We start from the raw sequence: 27170 nt of genomic DNA, 5'->3' as shown, positions 1-27170 counted from the left end.
TCTTAACCTGAAGCACCACTTTAGCTAATGGGGCCTCCTGCTGCTGCCGCGCTGTTCTCATCCTGAAGCGTATGTAACCTGAAGCGTATGTAACCTGAGGTACCACTGTACTCAGATATTCTGGGACAGCCAAGTCCATCATAGGATTTAAGCGTGCAGAGGCGATTCATGCAAGGCAAATGGATTAGATCCATGCCGGCAAACCACAATTGCCTCTAAATATATGGGGAAGCCACAACACTACAATTTCAGGCCAGCACTTAAGTGAACAAAGACACTCGGAAGCCCTTTAAATAGACACCACTCCTCTCTTCTAATACAGCAGTGCTGCACCATGCAGAGGTTTTCTCACAGACACTGATGTTTCCCTCCACTACTCCTGCCTTGGCAGAGCAGCTAGGGGCTAGCAGCGGTTGTACTCAAATAAGTTAGGTGTAATAGTAAAATGTTGCTTGCTATGAATAAAATAGCAGAAAGTGTTTTTAATGTGCCTTTTAATAAACACACCCTCTTCTTATATTCACATACCCCACCCACCTCCTACCACAATTTCTTGTTTTCAGCATGCTGGGCTAATACAAAGAAACTGGGTTTAACCAAACTACACTTATGTAGGAAACGAAAAATTAAACAAAATGATCTCAGCAAATATGGAAGATAACCTGTCTGGTGGAACCGCCACTCTCTCATTGTATTGCAGACATTAATGAAACATTAGATACTTTTTAAGAAGAGCTCACATTCAAAAGTGACCTAGTCCACAAGCTTTACATAGGAAGTCTGATAAAATCTTGCCAATAACTAATTATCACTGGGGGAGGTGGACAAGCATCTTGAATATGTCTAGACTAAACCATGAATGTTCCTTGGAACACAAACAGAAACTTTCAGCTTGGACTCAGAATAGTAACTTGAAAATGAGCTTAAAAAGCCCGACAACTGCAAAGGCTTAAGAGCTGTCAGTAGTCAAAGACATTCTGAGTTTTATGAAACATAGAACAAGACATAAGTACAGGATAAAAAGTGGAGTACATTAATTTTGTATGCAAGGAATAAAAGACATTTGAGTATGGTTTGCACACAAAAAAAGCAACTTTCAGATTAAACTAAGCCTACTTAGCCCACGCTGCCAACTTTGTCAACTTAAGTCTCCACTGAGGCTAAATTGGCTAAGGGGACTTAAGTTGGCTAAGTGGGCAAAGTTGGTTAAGTGGGATCTTAAGTTGCCTAAAAGGGGACTTGAGTCCCTACTTAGCCCACTTAAGTCCCCATGTAGCCCACTTAAGCCCCCACTTAAGTCCCAATGTAGACAACTTAGCCCACTTAATTCCCCACTTAGCCAACTTATCCAATGTTGGGTAAGCAGACTTAAATGGGCTAAAGTTGGTTAAAATAGGGTTGCCATATGTCTGGATTTTCGCAGACAATAATGCTGTTCCCAGCAGTGCCGCAGTGCCCAAACGGAAATTGACCCGGATATATGGCAGCCCATGTTGGCAGTGCTGTTTTTCCTGATGTATTTCAAAAACGGCATTTTTATTTTTTTCGATTTTGCCCCCCAAAAGCTCAACAGCTTTGGGCAAAACTAAAGAAAGCTCAACAACTTTCCATTTTGTGGACATGACCAAGCCAGCGCAAGACGCTGCTGAGACAGGAATGCAAACATGCTGGGAATGCGGGCTTGGGGGTGCACACCTATGCTGCAAAATCTGTACCGCCATGTGATACCCCGAAATCTTCCCGACGCAACTTCAAAAAACATGAAAAAACTTCACTTGCCTGCAGTTTACTCCTCCGCTCGCAGAGGGCGCTGAGTCCCCCTCCCCCAGCTCCCTCACGCTTCCTGTTCTGGACCCATCAAGGAGCGCGGACTCTCTTCCCTCACTTCGCGTCATCAAACCCTCTTCTGGCTCCGCCCCGCTCCCTCAGCCTGAGCAAAGCCGGCTGTGGCGAGTGCTCTTGCAGCTCCTCCCTCCCTTCACCTCCTCCGCCACGTCACCCAATCGCCGCCCGGTGATGACTCGCCCGCCTCCTTCTGCCTCGCGGGAGGGAGGGGGAGCAAAAGCGGCGCCTCTCGCGATTGGCTGGCGGAGGAGGCGCCTGCCGCTGTTTTTCAAGAAGCGGAAACGGAGTGCGGGGGGAAGAAGAACGAGGCCAGCCGGCCGGTCCCACACCTTATATCCCCTCGTGGTTCTTAAAGGGACCCCGCTGCAAGAGTTCCGGGGGGGAAACGAAAAGGGGAGGCAATATGGAAAGGAGCACCTGAGGCGCGCTCACCTTTACCTAGGGGGCGAAAAGGCGGGAGAGAGTGGGGGGCAGGTGTAAAGACACACACCACAGGCTCCCCATGCATGTTGGCCCCGACCTTCCCGCCCTGCACGAGAAACCTTTAATTTTTTGGTCGAGGTGAGGTGGCTTTTTGCATCCAATGGGCACCTTGGCAAAGCAAATATCCGGCCATGGAAGCCAGCCAAGTCCCCCCACCCTGCCTCAGGTAATAGGTGATGCCCCCTCTACCTGGAGCCTGCAAGCGCCCCTGTGAGCGCAGCTGAGGGGATACTTGGTTGCTGCTGCTGCCCTCGAAACCAGCGCGTGGGGCGACACGCCTTCTCCGCAGTAACAGCTCACACGTCCTCCCCACCCCGCTCCTTCCTTCCCCCTTGGGTGCCACGGCATCTGTAAACTCCTGCAGCCCCTCCCCTGCCAGGGCCATGGCACATTCCCAGCAGCAGGAAGACACCTGCTCGAGCTTGGCGACAGAGAACTGTGCAGATATGAGCCCCAGGAAAGTCGCCCTCGTCACTGGCATCACGGGCCAGGTAAGTGCAGCCCAGTCTATTATTACGATACGATAATCTGTATTGTCCCATACAGAGCAACGAAATTGAAAAAAAGCTACATCAGACGTTCAAAAACCAACAAGCCTGCTATCCTAGCCTGGTCAGCCCCCTAAAAACTCTGGTACCCCATAATTAAATACAATATACTCCCATAGGGACTACCTTACGCTGCATTTAAAACCAAAATCGCATTTGAATAGAAACCGTTTCTCAGGTAGCTAGTCCTAGTCTTTATAACCCTGTACCTTCTTCCAGAAGGCAGAAGCTGAATTATCATCATCATCAGTGCTTTTTTTCTAAAAATACTATGTTTAGAGGTACTCTCATTTTGACTCAGGAAAACCACCGTTTTATAGTTCAAATTGGGAAAAGCACATGCAGTAAATGGACAAAAGTACAAAGATTCACAAAGTGTTTGGGGGGGGGGGTGCGTACCCCTGCGTCCCCAGAAAAAAACACTGATGATGATGAAGCCTAGTCCCACCTGGCCTGTTTATTTCTGTTGTGGAAGGTATCATGGAACATCTGCCTTAGCAAAACTGAATTTGGCATTGGGGGAGGAAAGGGAGAGGGGAATCAGTGCAAATGAGTTTGACTGAACCGACGTGATATGTTTCCTTTGTGAAACCTGAACCTGAAATACTAATCGCACCAGTGCAGTTACGAGTTTCAAGGCTAAATGTCTCTGTGGTGGACGTATAGGTGTTTGTTAGCAGCTATGTGAGATGTCAAGCGGCCACCAGAAGTCTACTTCAGATCCTTCAACTGGAGATGCCGGTGACTGGACCTTAGACAAGACATGTGCTTTATTACTGAAGGGTTGCTCAGTTGGTAGAGAATGACTCATGAGACACTTAAGGTTATGGGTTTGAGTCCCATGTAGGGGGTTGGACTAGATGATCCTTGTGTTCCAACTCTATGATTCTATTAGCTCTGAGTTGTGGGTCACCTCTTTCATAAAATGTTGTATTAAATACTGCATATGTACAACCCCCCCTTTATTGTCTTGTCTTGTTATACATCGCACTATAGTCTATATGTGGAAGAATAAATCATAAGTGTGGGAATAATGTGGGAATAAATCATAAGTGTGCACTCACTTCTATGGTAGCACTGGTCTCTTGTTCTTTTAGTAGTTGCAAGAACTGAAGAACTGGACTGTCTGCAGCCTGTTATAGTCAGAGTATGTTGTATGTTACATACACTTTTTAAAAAGTGTGCTTAACATTGCTGCTTTTATTTTGAAGGAAAAGCTGCTAATCAGCAGGTGTTACAGTGAAGGCAAGTGACTACAATATATAGCATTTTTCCTTTCCCTCCCTTTTCTCTGCTGCTAATAGACTTTAGTTCTATTAGTCAAGATATATGAATAACTCATTTTTGATATATTTTAATAGCCACAATTTGCATTTCTAATGTGCCTGTTTTTGTTAGCAGGTTCTGAGAATCCCTTCTGTGCCAAGCTGAGGGGTGTGTGTGGATTGGGCAGGGGTGCTCCTCCACACAGTCTCTTCTGCTTGCCAGTTGGGTGGCTTGATGCTGTGGATATGATGATGACCATCACTCTGTAAATTCCTAGTTGGATGGGGGAGGAGTTTGGATTGCTCTCTTGGTCACGCTTAGAGAAGACCCATTGAATCAAGGTGATTTAAGTTAGTCATGACTAACTTAAATCCCACTGATTTCAATGGGTCTAGTCTACATATGACTTATAGTATAATCCTTGTCATATCTACTCAGAAGTATATCTTATTAAATGGGGTGTACTCTATTGCTAAGTGGAGTTAGGATTTCAGCCCAAGTCTGGATCCAATCCAGTCTATGTAAGTTAGTTGAATTGTGCCCAAAGAGAACTATTTATTTGTTTAATTATAAGGGGAATGTTAACAGACAGCACCAGCAACATGTCAAAGCCATGAGGCCTAGGCCAATACTTTGTTAATCTATAATCCAACCCTCATCAAAATGACCTGTATCTCTATTGTCATAAATATTAAATTACATGCAGAGCCAAGCACAGTTATTTTCACGGTTCTACAATCTCTCTGCAGACCATCTGAGTGGAGTGTAATGTTATGCCGTCTCCAGCTGGAAGTACACACAACAGCTTAATTCTTTAAAAAAATACACTGTGTGGTATCCAACACTCATGTTCTGCTAACTCACACAACTTGTGCTAGCGGGAAGGAACCTTGCCTTTCCTCCTGTCTGTGCCTTCAAAATAAGCTACAGAGGGTTGGGAGACCCTCCAAAGATGATTTGGGGGGAGTGTGGGGAGAGAAGAGGAAACAGAAGTGCTGCTGCACCAGCAGAACCTTGCTGATGATGCTTTGGATACAACCCACTCCTTACTTGACAGAATTGTGTGACTTATTGTGAAATGCAAACTGGCTAGCGTTCCTTTTATGACATATTCAAGATTACAATATGTTATCACTGGTACTGTTTGCCTTTAACAGGATATGCGCCGGATGCCCAGCAGTATAAAGTGTTCGACAAGATTATAATCAGTATTGTAAACCTGCTGGAAGCACAAAAGTATACATATTCAGAAATTCATGTACTAAAACTTTAATTTTGTGGCTCTGTCTCACAATTATGAAGTGTAACAGTGACAAATGAATTTGAAAATACGTCAGAGAGCCATGATTCGTGGTCATTCCCATCTTCTACATGTTTACTCAGATGTATATTACACTGTTCTGAGTGGCACTCGTTTTCCATATTAGCTTCAAGTATCTAGTTGTCCCCTCTACTCACACTTTTCTCTTTTTCAATTGCAGTGGTACCTCAGGTTAAGTACTTAATTTGTTCCAGAGGTCCGTTCTTAACCTGAAACTGTTCTTAACCTGAAGCACCACTTTAGCTAATTTAGCGCCGCCGGAGCACGATTTCTGTTCTTATCCTGAAGCAAAGTTCTTAACCTGAAGCACTATTTCTGGCTTAGTGGAGTGTGTAACCTGAAGCGTATGTAACCTGAAGCGTATGTAAACCCGAGGTACCACTGTACATTACTTGCCCATATGCTCCCTCATACCACTCTGAACCTCTTAATATTTCATACTTTTTTCTATGTTAGAACAAGCTTCCCCTTTTAGTTCATTCAGCTAAACCTCTCTCTCTTTCAAATGTTTTTACAAACCCTTTCCATATACAAATCATTTCGCAGAGAATCCTAGGCTCATTTCACCCTGAAAAAAACCAAGGCTTTTTTCCAAGGTGCATGACAAGAAACTAGATTAGTCCACCCCTAACTGTATTACATTCTTCTGGGCTCCAAGGTTATAGTTATACCTACAAGGAAGTTGCATATTTGTTCTAGCATTTGATATTTTAAGAGATTGCTCAAAGTTTATATGACAGGTTCTCCCAAACAATCCTGGGATAATTTCCTGATTTGTTAACTGACAATATGCTAAAGTTCACCTTTGGATATAAAGGGGGAAATCTGCCTGGATTTTCATTCTGAAGCTAACATATGACAGCACGAACACTTTACCCCCCACTAGCACCTCGTGTCCTAGATGGGTTTATGAAGACTTGAACCATCATCTGAACCAGGCTACAGAATATGCTTGATAAAATGTTGTTCTCATTCAAGCTGATTAAGCTTTTTCCTTTATCTCTCCATTGTGCTAAAATGTTAGTCTTGAGATTCAGCAGCCTTGTGTTTCACTTGCTGGAAAGGATTAGATACAATGTAAGCTAACCAAAGTTTATTCATAATATTTCAGTAAAATATTGAAGAAGCCTTCTAGGATCGTGAAGAAGGAGGAAGTAATACATTAGCAACAAGTAGGCTATATGTTTAAAAACATAAAATATTAACTTTGTTACTAGTAAAAACACATTTGTTTCCATTTACTAAGGGACATTGTTACAGTTAACAAATCAAGTCGCTTTTCAAACAGCACATAATTTGTAACTGTTCTACAGATGGATATAGTTTACCAAAGAAGTAGGTTTTCTAATACCGGCTATGTAAATTGGCTGTCTATGGCTTGCTAAAGCAGCATTACTATAAGCAATCAGACTTGGCCACGTACATAAATGTACAGAGAGCCTCTGACAGCTAGTCGCAATAAGAACACTGACACTCCAGAACACTCATGGAGTTGACAAGCCAGTTTGGTCAAAAATTGTATTAAACATTAAGCTTCTACTATACTCCAAACATATTAATATTTATGTCTTACTTCACCCCACCCCACGTTCATTTCTTTTTCTTCTTTTAAGGGCTTTGAATGCATTACTGGGCAGATACTAAGAAGTATAGTATTTGAGCTCCTTGGTCTCAGTTTTTGCTTACCACAAAACAAACTGAAAAACCTTCAGTATCTGGAATAATAGCAAATGTGGAGCCATGGTGGAGAGAGTAAGAATTCTGGGTTTAAAGTTAAGCTAGTATGGCCAGGCAATGTGCATATTTGGGGCAGAGAAGATTTGTGGATTGGAAATGTCATTGTTCCTCAATGTAGCTTTTGTTCAGTGACAAGCACAAAGTGCAGCAGTGACTCCAAAACTCCCTTCTTCCCTATCCCAGGACTCCAGTCACTGGAAAGATGGCCACTATGCACAGTACGTGCAGAAGATGAGAGTCTCCCAGTGGCGTGTGGTCAGCGGACTGGAGGGACTAGGCTAGTCCCATAAATGTTCCCCTGGTGGCGGTGTCTCCTTCCAAAGCCTGAGAATCTTCTGCTTGATTTACGGAGGGAGATGCGATGCTCTGAGAGGTCCAAGAGCCTTTCTGCCACCTTCCCAAAGCCTACCTGGCTTTGGGAAGGAGGCAGGAGGGCTCCAGCAACCTGTCAGAGGCCTGATGCCCCCTTCCCAAAGCCTGGGAGTTTTCTGCCTGGCTTAGAGAGGGAGGCACAATGCTCACATGTGTGACGTTGCCCCATGCCTCGCAAGCTGGCACCTCTGGCCCTAACACTTCCCCTATGAAAAAATTCACTGCACGCCACTGAGTCACACCTAAGCTGCTGGCTGGTCTGAAGGCTCTGCTCTGCTTCTGTGTCGAATTCAGAAATTTGTTTCTTCCTGTGTTTCTTCCTTTTGATCACCATTGCTTACTGTGGCATTTGCCCGTTCTTTTTTAAAATTTCTGTACAGGGGGAGAGAAAGAGTTAATAAGTAGACCAGTAGAAAAGCCAGAGGTGGAGCCTACCTGTTTATAAAAGGGCTTAGCCTGAGATTTGGGTTATTTGGTTTCAGTTGGTTGGGAAGCAGTTGGCAGACAATTGGAAATAAAGAGACAGTGCAGTTGGTTCTTGTGTGAGGGGAGGTAGAAGAGTTAGAGACAGGCTAAAATGAGACTAAGGAGGTAAAGAGTAACAACGTTTTGAATGCAGTTAAAGTTTATTTGTGTTTGCAATAAACTACACTCTTCTTTGTTAAGAACCTGATTGAGTCGAAGTGATTTACTGGGGAGGACCTGGTTGGTGGCAGCAGATTAGTGGTGTACGCATCAATAGTCCGTGAGATGACTGGGGGCTCTGTACAAACACCACACTTACCATGGGGAAGGGCTGTAGCTTAGTGGCAGAGCATCTGTCTTGCATGCAGAGAGTCCCAGGTTAAATTCCTGGCATCTCCAGGTATGGCTGGAGGAGATTCCTGCCTAAAACCCTGGAGAGCTGATGCCAATCAGTGGGGACAGTACTCAGCTAGTTGGACCAATGGTTTGACACAATGCAAAGCAACTTCTTAGGTTCCTAGAGTCAATTAAGATTTCACTTCCTGGATAGGAATATAGTGGTACCTCTGGTTGTGGTCAGGGTCCATTCTGGAGCTCCGGTTGGATCCTGAGGTTTCCACAACCAGAGGGACCACTTTTGTGCATTCGCGCGTGGCAGCAGACCACTTATGTACATGCAAATGGAGCAGTAGAGCGCTTCTGCACATGCATGCACAGTGAAACACTTCTGGGTTTGCTGCTATCACACCCCAAAGTTTATGTTACCCGAGGGTAACATAAGCCGAGGTGCTACTGTATATTATACCAAGCTGTTGGTGTCACTGCAGATGATGATGATAATTTTATTATTTATAACCCGGCTGTGTTTATAATCTGGCTGGGTTGTCCCAGATAACTGAAGCCACTCAGATAACTGAAATTCAATTCATATCTTAATTTTCTGGTGATCTGTGAATGGAGAAATGCCGAGACAGAAAAGTTTGGCGAGGCCATTATTTATCTACCGGACTTGAATTTGATGTTTCCTTTTTACTAGTGTGGAGCATCTTACTTGTAATTTCTTTTGAAAGTAAGACAAGAATAGGTATTCAAGGTTTAGTGTAGTGTTAATATAAAATGAAGTATTGTTTTCTGTTGCAAGAGCAGTGTCCCTGTTGGCTCCAGTATAATGGGCCATTTGGAGTGGCTACTTATCTGTGAACACACAAAGGTTATTGTGATTTTTAGTAGAGCAAATATTGATACCATTTACTTTGAGGGCAATCATTTACACCAGGTTTTAATGGGAATGAGTGTCTTATGTAAACGACTACTTTTTGAGTTAGAAAAATGATAGAAGGGTTTAATATATTTCTGAAATCTCTGCCATTTTTTTACATTTGTACAACTACAGTACTAGGTGGAAACCAGAGCTTTTATGCCTGACTTCCTGTAATTGAGTTACTCTAGACAAATTTCCACTAGGCTTTGTACAATAAGTATACTATTGAATTATTGTGTTTGTGTTTTAAATACTTATTTTCTTTATTTTCTCACTTCTCAGTTGTATTTTGTATGTGCTAAGAATGTCCAAATTTAACTAATCTTGTAGCAAGGGCATCTTTTTATTTGCTAATGCATCTTCTTTTTTCTTTCCTTTTTTAAAAATGTTGAATACTGAAACTTTTAACATAAAATTAATCCTATATTATTTAAATAACAAATAAAATGTACAATGAACTAGGTGCTGTAGCAGAAGATTTGGCTGGTTAGAATAAGAGCAGTTTTGTAGTGATGGAACTGCTCCATCATATTTATGTGTTAACTGATTTCTTTTTTCCCTTTTAAAGCAGATCTCTAAGTCATTGCAAATGTGTTTTGGTAGTGCCTAAAGTATGGCTGCGGAACCTGTGGTCCTCCAGATGTTGTTGGACTTAAAACCTTTATCATTTCTGACCACTGGCCATGATTATTGGAGCTGCAGTCCAACAAATCTGGAGGGCACAAAGTAAATGTCGAACAGGCCATAAATGTAACTTGCTTTGCAATCAAAGTAGTTTATTACTAATACTTGAAATATTTCAAAGAACAAGAAGGAACTGCATGTGCCTTGCATGCTATCTTAACATGCTTTTCCCCCTTGAAGGAATGAATATATTCTTTACAATTCATTTACGAGTGGTTGAAAATAAGGTTTTTTTCAGATATTTAGAAAATAGGGGAGAAAGTTATCATTTCTTCCCTCTTTCCTGATTTCCTAAACACCTTTCAAGTTTCCTTCAGCTAAGAAAGAGACCTCTCCTTAGTTCACTTAAGCATCAGCTTTGTTTATTGGTATATAGCAAGCATAGGCAAACTTGGCCCTCCAGAGGTTTTGGGACTACAACTCCCATCATCCCTAGCTAACAGGACCAGTGGTCAGGGATGATGAGAATTGTAGTCCCAAAACATCTGGAGGGCCAAGTTTGCCTACGCCTGGTATATAGGTTCAGCCACATGCCAGTAAACTGATCCTTGTCCAGTCACTTTTTAGAAGCAGTCAATGATTGATCATCTTATTCCATTGGATATACCACCAACAGCTAATATTTAAACAACCACAGGTTTTGGGGTAGATTTAGGCATAGAGAACCAGTCTTGTGGGTGCGCTGTCCACTGACCATATCCCAGGAAGCTTTAAGAATTTGTGCTGCTTGATCCAGTCTGTCACTTGATGCCCAGCTATAGCCCTTCCTGGAGAGAGAAGGCTTAGCAACTCTGATCCATGCTGTAATAACTTCTCCTCTGAATAATTGCAGAGTGTTCTATATGGGGCTTCCATTCAAGGTGGTGTGGAATTCAGCTGCAAGGGTACTTACAGGTGTGACTTGGAGAGCTCGCATAACACCTGTTCTGAGGGAACTTCACTGCCTGCCTGTCCACTTTAGGCCCTTGTCAAGGTCTTGGTCTTTGAAATATAAAGCCCTATGCACCTGTGGTCCCATATACCAGACAGATCACCTCACCCCACACAGACCAAAACAGAAAAAGCATTCACTCATAGAGTCTCTGTTAACAATTCAGCCACCCTCAGAGGTTTGAGGAGTGGTAGCATGTGGAAGAGCCTTCTTAGTAGTGGCTCCCAAGTTATAAAATTTCCCTTGAGTGTCCCGTGCATACTTTGTACACATTTCTGTGGTGTGCCAAGGTGCAACTTTTCACCCAGGCTGAAATGGGGATAGATGGATGTGAATTTTCCCTTTGTATCTGACACTGTATTTTATTTTAGGTTTGTGTGCAATATTTTTGTTTTTGTTTTTAGATAAGACTAATTTTATTCTTACTGTATCCAGTCTTGAGATTTTGGGAAAGGGCTGGGAACCAATATAACAAAGAAAGAAATATTATTTTGAGGGAATATATCTGCAATACTGCCACATATTAAGGAAAATAAATAGTTAACGTTTAAAGTTTTAGGTTAGGTGGGGTTTTTTCCCCCTTGGTAAACAACTATACTTGCTATGTGTTAGATATAACCTATATTTTAAATAGAAATGGGAGGAATGTTCCTTAATTTGGTGTCTAGACAGGGGAGATCACTTCCTTTTATGAAACTTGATTTCTTTAAAACTGGTTTAGAGTTGCTCAGGTATGCTGGATACAGAACTGCTACAGTTATTTGAGTGTTTTCCTGGAGTGCTAAAGAATCTTGGTACTTTTTAAACAATATGCTGTATAACATCATCTAACTTCTGCAGTATGGTGAGATGAAAGGTAGGATGCAAGTCAAAGGTGGATTTCTTGCTGGTTTGTGTATAATGGATGATATGTGTGTTTGTGTGTTAACTATTTTAGGAAACTCATGTTGATATGGGTGAGTCTGTACTAGCCAGGAATTGGAAGCCTGCCTGCTGGAAGGAAGACTACCAGGTTTTGAGGATTTGATTATAAATATTGTTTGTTACCGAAGGGTGTCTTACAAACATACGGTGAAAGAAGGGCACAGTCATGTTTAATTCTTAGATTTGAGAATCTAAGGCTACAGATTGTGACTATTATTTTTTGCTTGTGGAAGGAATACATTATGTACTTCTTTTACTCTGTCTTGCTTTACTCTTTTCTCATATTTGTTACAAGTTTATTTTAAGGTTTCTCTGTGATTGCTGTGACTCTGCACCAATTAATTTCGGTTTTGACTTTCGACACAAGGAATCTAAAAATAAGGATGAAAAATAGTTTCTCTTCTACTGCTCAAGTTGTGATTTATCCCTATGCAAATAATATACAATTTTTACCAGAATTTCAGTGATACCTCATTATATTTATCAAATGAAAACGATTAGTAAAAATAATTTGTAAGTGTTGAAGATAGTTGGTCTATAAAATATTTTGTTTCTTATTCATATACCATATTTACTTGAATTTAATGCTCACCTTTTTTGGCCAAAATATGTTGTGAAAATTAAGGTGCACATTAGATTTGATGGCACATTTACATTTCTCAGCGAATACTTTTTTTGGTTTCAAGGTTCTGAAAATTGAGGTGCGCATTAGATTCTATGGTGCAATAGACTCGAGTAAATACAGTACAGTATTTGAATAGAAACTGCTAATGCTTTGTGGCAAGGCAACACATTAGCTCATTACAATTTTTGATGATAGGGTTCAAAATTGTGCCCTTTATTCTGAAATCCAGAGCTGGTGTAGGTATGTATGTTTGTAGCCTGTGAAGTCTGCAAACAATTTATCTCACAAATCTCTATCAGTTTTGAATTCTATGTACTTAAGTGGTTGTTACAAACTAATTCCTATCTATCCTGCTTTTCCCCTTTCCTATAAGGTTTCACTGAGACTCCAGGACTTTAGTCAATTTGCTTCTGTGTTCATCACAAATTTGTAATATGTACTAAATGCTGACCTGTTGTATGATGCATAACATGGCATCTTGGAAGGAGGGAAAACAGCAAATGTTTCTCTTGGCTGTTTCTGAAAGATTTCATCAAGAGACCCAAAAGAAGCTCTTCACCTGATTTAAAATATAGGTGGAGAAAACACATCTTAATTGGTGAAGAAAATAAGTTATTAACTGCCCATCTATAGAGTTGTTGTGTCTGATTCAGAGTGTTTGCATATCTTTGGGAATTTACAAGCAAATGTTCTGCCAGGACAAACTTTTCTGTCCCTGATAGTACTGATGGTGAAGACACATCTGATGAAGAAGGCCAGTCTCACTTCATTCCATGCAATTTCTGGAGAGACGAGTCATTTTAGCTGGTACCTGACATCTTCTATATCTAGGTAGTTAGTAAATATTATGAAGACTTCCACCAGGCTGTTTGATTTCTCAAAGGAGGAAGAAATCATGAGAATCACTCTCATTCTCATAATTTATTTGTAACTTCTCTAAATATTGTCTTATCCAGACAAACAGTCCAGAAGGGACCACTTTGAATGGTATTGAAAGCCACTGAGCAAAATCATTGACAAATGAAAATAAGTATGAATCTGTTATTAACCTCTTTCCAATGTGACATTTTTTTTTACAAAGGTTATCACCGAGTTATTTGCTGCTATTAACACTAGTCAAGAAGAAAGGGAGGGAAACGCTGGGTTACCCAGTATTAACCCACATGTAATGAAATATCTTTTCATGAGGCTAAGTTAACCTTATGTCTATGTATTAATTACTATAAAAGCAAGTTATTTAAAACTACTTTAACAATTGTATATGACTTCCCTATCAGTTAAGTCAAATATATCCAAGCAAAGATAAGGGTAAGAGGTTTGGGCAGTGGTTGACTTTATGGATGTATAGAAGAGTAAGAAAAAGTCCAATTCTCGGTCTTCTGGAAGAGGATGTAACTTGTGTTATAAACCAATGGAATTTCTATAACCATTAATGATTTTATTACATTTGTTTACACATCATTTTTGCCCCTTGCCCTTCTTCCAGTAGGAGCACCCATAGGTCTAACAAAGTAAAGAAAATACAAGTCAAACATCAATATAAGCTTCAAAGTTTAGAAATATATCCTATATCATTTTTAAAAGCCTCATCAAACTGTTACAAATCATCATCAGGAAGTACTATACCAGAACTAACCAACACTCAAATAAGAGGCAAATGCCTGGGTAAAAAAAATGTTAACAAGGTACACTATAAGAAAAGAGAATTTGTCTGGAATTTGCAAACTACAGCTAAACTTTTAGTAGCTCAGCGGGATGTGTCAGTCACTGACTCTTAAAGTCATGGAATAAAATTTAGAAAATGTTAATAAATATAGGATATTTTCTTTGATATAAATATATATCCATGTGACTGCCAAAGCCTCCAGGGTTGTTGGTTGGTGTCATTTGTTGGTTGATTTCCCCTGTCATATTAATTATATCAATATCAATTTATATCATAACTGTCTAAGTGTGATTACCATATTGCCCCAAATATAAGCCACACCTGAATATAAGCCACACCTTTAAAATTCAAGGGGGAAAAGGAAAAAAAGCCAATACCTGAATATAAGCTGCTCCCTTAAAATTCCACCTGTTCCGCTTTACCATATGTCTGTTTCAGCGGCGATATCGTAAAAGCCATTTTTTGTGAGATTGCAAATTTAAGCCGCACTTTAAATTTTCACGGTCTGAATTTGGAAAAAAAAAGTGAGGCTTATATTCAGGCCAATATGGTATGTCTAACTGTATAATCATATTTATGTATTTTTGTAACTTCTATTAACTTTTGTAGTAATTAAAAGCTAGAGCTGCTGATAAATCAAGTGTGGCTGGGAGGATGAATTTGGAAACTTTTGCTTTTTTTTTAACCTGGGGTTTCCCCCCCCAAAAAATTTGGGGCTGAGTTTTCAAAACAAGCCAACTTCAAATTACTGCTTATGGAACTAGCTTGTTGAGATTAACTATTGTTAAATAGGGACGCGGGTGGCGCTGTGGGTAAAACCTCAGTGCCTAGGACTTGCTGATTGTAAGGTCCCTGCAGCGGGGTGAGCTCCTGTCTTCCGGTCCCAGCTCCTGCCCACCTAGCAGTTCGAAAGCACCCCTAAGTGCAAGTAGATAAATAGGTACCGCTTTATAGCGGGAAGGTAAACGGCACTGGTGCTGGCTCGCCAGTTGCAGCTTCGTCCCGCTGGCCACGTGACCCGGAAGTGTCTTCGGACGGCGCCGGCTCCCGGCCTCTTGAGCGAGATGAGCGCGCAACCCTAGAGTCGGTCACGACTGGCCCGTACGGGCAGGGGTACCTTTATTGTTAAATGATGCTCCCTGGTTTGGTTAAAGCAACAAGCTGGGGTTAGCTAACAGTGCATGCATATGCTTCAAACTTCATTTGGTTTGTGATAAGCAATTAAGAAAGTACTGGATAGTTTCAAGGTCCTCTACTGAGCCACAGGGGAGGAAGAAAGGAGGCATGTGCAAGCTCAGGAGAAGGCTAGGCATTTTCAGGTAGTGCCTAACTATGGTTTAATGTTGCATCCAACTATAGCTACTGTGCCAATCTCCCAGTACATTGCAATCAGCTCAAGTTGTCTGTTGCAAAACTGGGCTTGTAGCCAGACTGGCTACAAGGAACTGGATAATTAATGCCCTTCAAGAATTCCCGAAGTTCAGCCTGTTGCTGTACACTTGACCGTGTTTTCTATGAAAGGGATATTGGAAGCCGAGTGAATATTTTCAGGATTAGGGTTTAAGAGAGGATCCTGTTTGAATCTAAATGTGCCTTTCCCTTGGCAGAAGTGCTCTTCCTATCACAGAAGAGCTGTTTTCAACCTGTGTGAGGAAATTGAACCCAAATCGAGCGACATTCTGACTGGCACTTCATAATCTCCTGTGTATGTCTTTGCACAACTGTTTTGTGAATTGGTTTGAGCATCATCATTTTTCTAATTCTGGTTCGCAACTCCAATGTGGTGGTATTGCACTGAAAGAACTATTGTGCAAAAGTTTACACAACAGCACTAATGCAGCTTTCTTCTTCAGATTGGAACTATTAACTACCTTTCAGTCAGCCCCTCAGCTTCCAACATACAGTGGTACCTTGGGTTAAGAACATATTCATTCTGGAGGTCCGTTCTTAACCTGAAACTGTTCTTAACCTGAGGTACCACTTTTAGATAATAGGGCCTCCCATTGCCGCTGTGCTGCTGCCGTGCACTTTCTGTTCTCATCCTGAAGCAAAGTTCTTAACCCAAGGTACTATTTCTGGGTTAGCAGAGTCTGTAACCTGAAGCGTCTGTAACCAGAGGTACTACTGTAATAGGCCTCCATGTGATGCCCACATGTTTAAATTTATTTATTGTTTACAGGCTTTAGTGGAGATTAGGTTCTGTATTCAACTTGCCTTACATTGAGCAAAAGACAAAAAAAAAAGTGGCTGAAGGCTGGATTTCAATAATGTACTACAGTATTCTAAGAAATTACTTAATCATATACAGTAATGGTTATTTATATCATTGTTCTTAGAGACAGCCCTTCTAAATACCCTTTAACACTAAGCTTAATAGGAAGCAAGTTCTTTTGAAATCAGGGCTTTACTTTAGTGTAATGCCCATTATCAATTTTTGCAGGCCTTTTGACCACTATAGACAAAGGCACTCGATGTGTTCTCTTGAAAGCGCTGGCAGCAGGAGAAAAAATTATATTTTGCATTTTGAACTGTATCCAGTCTTTTGGGGAATGGTATTATTCACGTGCCCTTAAGAGAGAATAATTTTATGTTTTACATCTTGGATATGGGAGCTCATTTCTTTAAGAAATGAATCGCTAATACTATTTCTGTTTAGATGGGATAGGTATTGAAGGCCCAGAAGGAAGGTTTATGGTCAGATTTATCACGCAGCTCGCGAGAGGTGGTAATATCCAGCGCTTACTGTGAAACACTTAGATTCACAATGTAGCTTTTGAAACAGTCCATCCGTAGTGTAACCTGTATCCTACAGCAGGTTTCCAGAAGCAAATGAAATGTTGCTTTATTACCACAGTATTGCTGAATTTTACTATGTGTGAATTCTGTAATGTCAAATTGCCACCTGGAAGGGTAGAGGTGAGATCCTGTTCAAGAATATATACCAAATACCTCTGCAGTGAAACAAACATGCCACCAGATGGCTCAAGAATATAGGTCGGGAAATGTTGGAAAGCTCGCTTTCCACTTTGTATTATTGTATCATTCTTTAAATATTTGAACCATTATAGAAACGATTGTTTTGCACAATATGATTCATTATACTACACCATTTGAAAACAAGTTATTTTACATTTTCAGTTCATTTTTCCTGCACAACCTATAAGCCGCAGATGGGTAGGGGGGACTAAATTAAAACTTATGCATAAAGATCTGTTGTGACTGGACTGAAATCTTGATGTGAATGTGTAAGACAAAAAAATAAACTAAGCCCAGTCTTCAAAACGATGGTGGTTTTTGGGTAGTTGTGCAACGATACCCATTGGTTAACCTGAATAAACATCACAACTCTGCCTAAAATCCTTGATTTGATTTTTAGCCTTGGCCTTGACCACATCAGATACTGGTAACCAACTCATCAAAGCCATAGCTGAACAGAAATCATTCTACCAATGCTGTCCATTTAAGGACCAGCTAATATGGTTTCTAAATATGGCAGTTGTCTGGTTTCCATAATAACAGTTTGCAAAATGACCTCAAAATCACTCATTCTTGTATTTTCCTTTCTGATGATGGCTGGATTTCCTGACTTAATTTTTCAGTTTGAGAGAGGAGGAAGACTTTGCAGGCAAAAAAAAAAAAAAAAAAAAAAAAATCCCACCACAAGTGGTTTTTTGAAAGCTTTCCTAGGAAAGCGTTAAATATCTTCGAAATGTAAGATAAAAATGTCCAAAGCTATATGTAGCTGCAGAAGCATAAAATAGTTGCTCTTTGCCCATGGACAAACCAGCCTGAACCGGGGAGACCCAAGGCATGGAAACCTTTTCCTTTGTTCTAGGATGGAAGGCCTTTGTTCTAGAAGACCTATTTATTTATTTCATTTATATATTTAAAAACGGCCAACTCGTTCAAAAAGAGCACGGTGGTTTACAATAGAACCATTATTATAAAATAATAGAATGCAGAACAAATGACCAACACCTGGATCAAATTAATTCTCTTAAAATGCTTGGTGAAACAGAAACACTTTCAGCAGGCAGTGGCGTATCAGAACTTTGAGTTCCTGTCTGATTTGAGTGGGAACTTCCAGCTTTCACTCTGTTTTAGTTTCCAGTTGGTTTTAATGTCTGTCCTTTTCTTGGTAAGTTGCTTGAGTTGCTTTTTATAAAAGAAAGCAATAAGTCAAATGAAAGTACTAGCAGTGTTCCAAAGCACTGGCACTTAAAGCATTAGTTTAGAAATGAATTAGTTTGAATGTTTTAAGTAGTTTTAAAAAAAACAACTGATAATTTTATTGTATTATTCTTTTTGTAAACCACTTGACTGTTTTTCACAGTCAGGTGGTATGTACATTTTATGAAATAAATAAACTAGTATGAAGTCACTGGGGTGCAGTCAAGGGGGATGCTCCAGATGATCTCAGTGATCTGATTGGTGTATACAGGAACAGGCAGTCCCTCAGGTAGGCTGGTCCTTGCTGTTTGGGGCATTACACACTAACAATAAAGGCTTTAACTTGGTTTGATGCTGTGTAGGCAGCCAGAGTTCTTAGCAAACTTTGTAGCACCAGTGTTACAAATATGTTCATAAGCTACTTTATAGTTTGTACATACCACTTGTGACAACTTTTTCTTGAGAGGTGATTATATAAATACTACAGATAAATACAGTTGAAAAAAACAATTTATTTTCAAAGGGAAAGGTATACCTTTCTACCTGGTCTACAACAGTGTAGATTATTTGTGAAGTTATGCAGGTGGCATGCATTGTTACTAACCAAAGCACATCAACCTGCTATATATAATTTTAGCTCCACCTAGTTGGTGCATGGGGCTAGGACTCAAGAAGTTATGGATTCAGATCCCTGTACTGCAAAGTATATTGAGCCACTCACTGTCTACCAGCCTAACCAGGGTTGTTGTGATGGTAAAATAATATTGGGGTGGGGGAAACTATATATGTCACTATATATGGAGGAGGGATGGGATAGAAATCTAACTCATAAAATAGCTATTATTTGTATGAGTTTTGTGCCATTGCTTGGGAAAGCGCACGAACAGCCGAAGTCTCTTTTAATATTATCAAATGATTGAAGTACATTGCTTGACTTGAAGCATATGAATGGTTCTGGTGGTTTCCAAGATAGACATCTGCCAAAGTATGTTTCTAAGTTATTGGCTGCTTCAACTACTTTCCAGGTGTGGAATGTATGGAAAGTCATCGGTGCAACTGAATAGAAAAGTGTAGTTTGGTTTTGTCATCAGATATTAGAGGATTTACACTTCTCTATGTCAGCATATGTGACAAGTCTTGTTGCTGTTTGGCTAGCTTGCAAGTCTGTGCAGATTATTCACATCCAGAGAACTGCAAAAAAAGGTTGCCTTGAAAATGTCTGTGGTCCTACTTACATTCTGATGTTTTTCCATTAATATCCTAAACTGGTGCTGTAGTTAACATTGGTCATAAGTGTAATTTTAAGCTTACCTTCTGGTTCATGGAAAGTTAATTTCCAGCTATTTCCAGACCTTTGTGATTGGTAAATATTTTTAACCATAGCATTCAGAAATTGTTGTTTTTCCTTGCTCCCAGATATTTCATACCACAATGCAACTTTTCTGTTATTAAACAGCAAGAAAGTAATCTTTCTTAGCAGGATCATAACTGAAGTAGTACACATTTTTCTCATTAACATAGGCTTCTTAACATCACATATTACATTCAGCTGGGAGATGTGGCTCCTGTTGTATATATCCTAGATGAAATGTGCCTTTTGGCATTTTTAATGTCATGGACCTAGAATTCTGATCTTAACATTGATCAAACTTTCATGATAAATTAATCTATAATTATAATACAGAATGCGTTAACCTGTTAATATTTTTAAGTAAGGTTGTGAACAAGGATATTAAGGGATATCACCAATTACGAGCATTCTAGTATAGCTAGCAGATGCAATTTAAAATAGTTCTAACATTTGACAGTGTTGCAAAACTCCATACAATGCTGTGTGGAATAAATGAATTCCTTGTACAATTCCATGGAGAGATGATGATGCCTTCCAACATATTTTGATTGCTTTACCCTGCTAAGTAAACTGGATAGACTCACAGCCTGTGAATTGTTTGCCATTTGAACAATTTATTTTCCGCTCTTTGAGAATGCTGAAACTACATACCTTCTGTAACTGCTTTGTGTCTGAAGAGGTTCACTGATAAAATTTATTAATGGAATTCCAGACAGTGAGCAAGTGGATAGGAGAGCAAGAGGTTGGACTTGTAAAACAATTTATTACCAAGCGAAGGGTGGTCTTCTGTCAAGGGTAAGGAAAGCTAACTTGTTAAACCACATAACTGAGTAACTGGGGATCTAAAACCCTATAGATTAAACAGAGAAGCTATGTCAGTAAATTTCAGTATAAAAGCCAGAGAACAACACAGTTAAACATGTTGGTAGCTGTTCACTCCAAGCCCTAGTCGCTAGTGCATTAGAATTTGTTGTTCCTCAGTACTTTTCCTTCTTTTTGTGGTCTGCTAATACTCTGCAGCTTTTCAGGTCTGTATCCTAAGTGCCTAGTCAGGGATATGAAGAGCCTTTCAGATACTCATAGGGGCTTCTGCATGTGCTCCAGGTTTCCACATTAATTCCCTGACTGCATCATCATCTGTGTGACAGTGGTTTCCTAACAACTCTTAAGTTCATGGACAAGCAATTGGAAAGCGTAGGCCCAGCAGTGGAGAACATTCAGCCTGCAGGCTTAATTAGACTTGCCAAGTCTCTCTGTTTGGCCCATGAGGCTGTTTAGCTCAAGCCACCCTCACCTTTCTACAGCTGATCTTGTATATGATAGCTGGGTCAAAAGGGGGGTTGAAAAATCAGCTGATCTGCAGTGCTTGCAAAGCGCTGTGCTTTCCCCCTTGTAGTTTGATTTTAGCCCACACAGGCAAAATGGCACCAGGTGATATACAGGTGGGCATGCTTGCCAATCTGTCAAACATGGCCTCAGTGTAGGTGGTCTGTGGTCAAGAGGAGTCTCAGCCACCTTGCTACATGCATATAGGTTGCACACATAATTCAGGTTCTATAGCACAGCCTGTCCAATTCATGCCTGTCATCAGAGTCTGTAAAGCTCAGAGTTGTTGTTTTATTATTATTTATTATTTATTAGTTTTATTTACCACATATAGCATCATAGAATCATAGAGTTGGAAGGGACCCCGAGGGTCATCTAGTCCAATCCCCTGCTATACAACTGAACTAAACTAAAGCATCTATAACAGATGACCATCCAACCTCTGCTTAATAACCTCCAAAGAAGGAGAGTCCATCACCTTCTGAGGGAATCTGCTCCATTGTCGAACAGCTCTTATGGTCAGGAAGTTCTTCCTGATGTTTAGAACAGAACCTACTTTATTGTAACTTGAACCCATTGGTTCAGGTCTGTCCTCCAGAGCAGGAGAAAACAAGCTTGCTCCATTTTCCATGTGACAGTCCTTCATATTTGAAGATGACTATCATATCACCTCACAGTCTCCTCATTCCCAGGTTAAACATACCCAACTCCCTTAACTGTTCCTCATCAGGCTTAGTTTCTTGATCATCTTGGTTGCCCTCCTCTGCACACATTCCAGCTTATCAATATTGTTCTTAAATCATGGCTTCCAGAACTGGACACATTACTCCAGGTGTGGTCTGACCAAGGCAGAATAGTGGTACTATTACTTCCCTTGATCTGGACCCTAGACTTCTGATGATTCAGCCTAGAATAGCATCACCTTTTTTTTGCTGCTGCATCACACTGATGTTAAGCTTGTGGTCTTTATGACTCCTAGACCCTTTTCACATGTACTATTGGTAAACCAGGTGTCCATCAACTTATATTTGTTCAGTTGGTTATTATTGCCTAAGTGTAGAAGCTGACATTTGTTCCTATTGAAATTCATTTTGTTAATTTTGGCCCAGTTCTCCAATTTGTTAAGGTCGTATTGAATCCCAGTTCTGTCTTCTGCAGCATTAGCTACTTCCTCCTAGTTTGGTGTCATCTGCAAATTTGATTAGCACCCCCTCAATTCCTTTATCCAAGTCATTTATAAAGATGTTGAACAACAAGGGACCTTGTCACTTTTTTTCCAGGATGCTGATGAACCATTTGTGAGCACTCTTTGGTCAGTCAACCAGCTTTATGAGACAGACAGGCATTTCTGTTGCGTCCCTTGAGTGCCTGTGCAGTAGAGTTTACAATTCTTAGCAGCACAAACTTAAAACTCTCAAAATCTTGCTGGAACCAAAGGACTTTTAAAAAGGTAAAGGACCTCTGACAGTTGGGTCCAGTCGCGAATGACTCTGGCGAAACCAGAGCAGCGCACAGAAACGCCATTTACCTTCCTGCCAGAGCGGTACCTTTTTATCTACTTGCACTTTGACGTGCTTTCGAACTGCTAGGTTGGCAGGAGCTGGGACCAAGTAACGGGAGCTCACCCCGTTGTGGGGATTCAAACCGCTGATCTTCCGATCGGCAAGCTCTAGGCCAAAACCCATTGCCAAAAGGCCAAGAAGGGTGAGGCAAGGTGAGCATCCCTAGATTGGAAGTGCCACAGTCTAAGAGCTGAGAAGGATCTGCCTCAGGTAATTGTTTACTGTTGCTCAGTGTAATACGCAGCAGGACCTTGAAGCAGGACCTTTTTATATATGGGTAAGTTCACAGTAGGGACCTTGATATATCCTGAACCCTTTCAGGGCAGGGCTAGCCAATGTGATGCTCTCCATATACTGCACTGCAGTTCCCATCATCCTTGATGATTGGCCATGTCGTCCAGACCTTATGTAATTAGTAGGCCTACAGCATCTGGAAGGCAACCTGTTGGCTCAAGCCAGGAGGTTTTTTTCATCTGGAACTCACTGGGACTCAGTTCTGACACCTTACAAGTGGGCACCATTGCCATTCCAAGAGAATGAGGGAGGTGCTCATGGTGAGTTCCAGCACCTCTTTTTGTAGGAAAATATCACTGGCTAAACCTAATTTGGTGTTTTAGAGATCAAAACCAGCAGAGTCTAGTGGCACCGAGAGGGACTTTTCCCTCGCAGGAATTCGTCTTGTTTTGTAGTTGTTAGGTTCACAGGTGTATTGAATGTCAAACCCATTCTCTCACAACTGAGGAAATAAGATGTTTCCTTTGAAAAACTGAGGGAGTAGTTGGTGAAATGTCTCCAAAATGAATTCTAGACTGCTGATTGAGTTTGCTAACACAGGACATCCCCCTACCCTTTAATTACTTTCAGCCAGAAGAGGAAACCCAGCTTTCCTTTTACAGCCATTCCAATAGACACATTAAATAGTTTTCACAAATACAATTCAGCCCTTTAAATAATCTTGCATCTTTGTTTAAAATAGAATAGTATCTCCACTAATGTATTGGAGATCCTGCCTTTGAGTCTAAACAATTGTTTATGAATGTGTAGAAGTAATTGCCTTGTGTAGAAGTAATTACTAGTGTGAGAGATTTGCACAATATATATCCAAATTAAAATTTTAATCAAATTTATCATTGTATTCCCTAATCAAGCTGATAATGTGTTTTAATATAAAGCAGCTTAATTTTTTTAAGTACGTTTAAATTAACTTTCATATTGTTTCCATCTTGGATTGAGAAGGTGTTATTTTGTTGCAGAAACAGAGGTGTCGCATGAACTTGAAGCCAATTTTTTTCCCTGAGGGACACATCAATAAACGAGTACTGCCTTGGTAGGTGTAATAAGACATATTCCAGGTCATGAGCTACCACTGGTGAAGAAAAGCAGTATAAAACCACACAAACACAGCACTTTTATATGTTTTCTTTCTGTATTAGGGAGATGTTGACATGCGTAAATGAGGTCATATAATGAATATGAATCCTCATCTTTATCAAGTAACTAATTTTGCATTGGAATTGTAAAACATGGCAGAATGTGCATGTGACTCTTGTGATAGTACTTCAGAAGTCTTTTTAAAAATTGAAATATTGAACATTACCTTTATACATATTTTCTAAGATCTCATGTATAAATTACCAGACTATTGTGAGAGCCATTCCACTGATTCCCAGACTGCTCCTGTATCAACACCTGTGGACATTATGTGAGTCAGGCCACTGGGGTTCAGACTCTAGGCTGTTTCCAGTGAAATAAAGATCTAAAAATAAAATAAGTGAATAACCATAATAAAATTGACAACAGGTTTACTCAGCAGCCATAGGGAATTGGTTTTTGCTTCATGCTAATGTTACCAACTTTGTATTATTGTTACCTACATGAAGAAGGACTTGGCTGTGATCATACTAAATCCACCATGACCAACCGTCAATAGCATTTCGGATGTCCTACTTCGCAGATACTATGAGTGATAATCAATTTGGTTTCACTCAAAGTAAATCCATTACTTTCTATGGCTGTAAAGGTAAAGGGACCCCTGACCATGAGGTCCAGTTGTGGCCGACTCTGGGGTTGCAGCACTCATCTCCCTCTATTGGCAGAGGGAGCCAGCGTACACCTTCCGGGTCATGTGGCCAGCATGACTAAGCCGCTTCCGGTGAACCAGAGCAGCGTACAGAAACATTGTTTACCTTCCCGCTGGAGTGGTACCTATTTATCTATTTGAACTTTGACCTGCTTTCGAACTGCTAGGTTGGCAGGAGCAGGGACTGAGCAACGGGAGCTCACCCCATCGCAGGGATTTGAACCGCCGACCTTCTGATCGGCAAGTCCTAGGCTCTGTGGTTTTACCCACAGCGCCACCCGTGTCCCTTTCCATGGCTGTACTCTTAGTAAAGAGGAGTTGAATACAGTGTGACTGCAACTTCTGTAAGGGCTATGTTCATGGGAGTTGCACGTAAAGGCAAAGTTGTGCAAAGTCAGAATGACCTCTTGAACCGTCACCTGAGATCTGGCAAGATTGTTGTTGTCCGAGATCTCCCACGAGTCTCCAGAGCTCAGTAAGCAAGGCAGAGGACGTAAAAAGCTCTTTTGTACAGGGTTTTCCCTTTGTGGATAGCCCTGGGAGCTATGCAGAGCCTAGTAAGTAAGCCTTTCTATTCATTTATTTTTTGCGATCCACATAAAGATGTGATTGTGTAAGTAAAATCAGCATAAGTTGTGATCCCACTGTCCCACCTTGTATTCTGCTGTCATTCTAGTGACATACTCATAGTAATTATTTATCACATTAGAATAGGTTCACCTTTATAATACAATAATGTTACAATATCCCTTTACTAAGATAATTAGTAAATCTGAGAAAAATAAATAAATAGGCGAGCAAGACAATGAAAAAACGAAGGATCTAATGCCTCAATATGTATAATTCGGCTGAAATTAACCAGCAACTGATATCCTCAAGTAGAGGTACCTTAATTTGTTTTAAGAATGCACATGAGTTTACTAGAAATTACATTTTAAAATAATTTATATTTTCGGTCTTCACAGTTACAAAATATAAATGTCATAATCCATTTTGGCTATGGCTGCAAGATAACCTCAGTGAACACATACAAAATTTGGTATACATTGGGGTATAGTTTAAAACATTCCCAGAATAGTTCTTTTCAAAACCATAACTTACAGGCTGCATTGAGCTATGAACTACAACTACTTCACATTTTTACTTGTCAGTGGTATTCTAGGTGCTGGACAAAGGAGCTATTTAAAAGCTTTTTCACAATGGAACCATTAAGAATGATAGAAGTCACATATAGTACTTGGTGTTTTCTTTTCACAGCCTGATTGTGACTACATTTGACTTGCGTGTGGGACACTAAGCACATTTGGCTGATCTTTTTATATACAATTTAATTTCTTTGAATAACTATTTATGTTGGGGTTTAGTTCTTTTGATTTGTGTGTGTGTGTGAGTGAGTGGTTTCTTAAAAACACCAACCTGTCTTGTACTCCACCAACTATTCAAACACTAAATGATCCACTGTTGAAAGAATAAATAATTTAAGCCAAAGAACAATGTCACGGTCTTACTCATTCAACCTTACAAATCCCCTAAGCAAAACAAATTGCAAATTAGCTCAGAAAGAAACATTTGGGTTTTGCTTTGGGTTTTCTTTAAAAAAAGGTTTTATTTAAACAAGACAGACAAAAGGAGAAAGATCATCCTGGTACAACACAGTTCGGGACGGAGTGGCTGGATGGCATATAGTTGATGTCAAAAAGTGGTCTTAAGTAAGTCAATCAGGTAAAACAAACTTGTATTTTGTGGCAACCTGTAGCAGACAGTAGTGTTATGGTAATGTAGGAGGGAAGGTTCTGTTAGGTGATGCTGTCTTCTGATTCTTGCATTATTTTGCCAGTTGGTGTTTGCTGGGATATTAGAGAAGTGTGTGGAGGGTATGGGAAACTTGTGGGAGAGGGTAACTGAAAGAAGAAGAACATGTTATGAAACTGTGGCACCTTGCGTTTTCTTCCTTGGCATTCTGTTGAAGTAGTTCTCTGCACTCTTTGAACTGATCACCCTAGCGATACACTGTTGCCACCTGTCCTTCACCTTTCGGGCCTCCTTCCCAGCCTCCCAGCTAACAGTTTTAGAAAGCCGCAAGGGAGTCGATCTAAAATCAGGGTAAGTACTGACTGCAGTTTGCATACCCCATGAAATGCAGTAAGACCACCACCAGCAGCAGCTGTTACTTCCAGAAGGCTTGGGAAGAGACTTGCCCTCATTGCCCTTCCTGACGTGTGCTTTTTGCTGCTGTCAGCCTCCTCTGGAGTAAGGCTAAAGGAGCCAGCTGTATGTCATCTAGCCTGGTGAGAAGACACCTCCCCTCTGAACTGCATTTAAGCCAGGCTCCTTGGAGTATAGCAAGACTAGTACCAGAAACGTGGTTGTCAGTTAATGCTTGTTTTGCTATGTATGTATGCTTAATATATGCTTATATATGTGCTTAAGCTCAGATTGCTGCTGTTGTTTTTGTAATATAGAGTTTATTCTGTGTTTGCCAAATTGTTGGTTTTTGTCATTTTTTAATTTGCTCACGTGTTTTGTATTCTGTTTCTCTTATTTCCAGTGCTT

General features: G+C 40.5%; 1 protein-coding gene across 2 annotated transcripts in view; it reads left to right on the top strand.

Annotated features, from left to right (window-relative positions):
• The first annotated feature begins 2060 nt into the window (after positions 1-2060).
• Positions 2061-27170, top strand: part of GMDS (GDP-mannose 4,6-dehydratase) — a 285259-nt gene continuing 260149 nt past the window's right edge. The window contains exon 1 of one of the 2 annotated variants that reach the window (XM_081918291.1): positions 2061-2819. In XM_081918291.1, the coding sequence (XP_081774417.1) occupies positions 2712-2819 (108 nt within the window). In that variant the 5' untranslated portion in view covers positions 2061-2711. The remainder of the gene's footprint in view (positions 2820-27170) is intronic. The other variant, XM_081918290.1, reaches the window with a different exon arrangement.

The sequence above is a fragment of the Podarcis melisellensis genome, assembly GCF_964234715.1.
Source record: "Podarcis melisellensis genome assembly, chromosome: 7".
Classification (NCBI taxonomy): domain Eukaryota; kingdom Metazoa; phylum Chordata; class Lepidosauria; order Squamata; family Lacertidae; genus Podarcis; species Podarcis melisellensis.
Note: the sequence above shows the minus strand (reverse complement) of the source record. Positions and strands in the feature narration are given on the sequence as shown.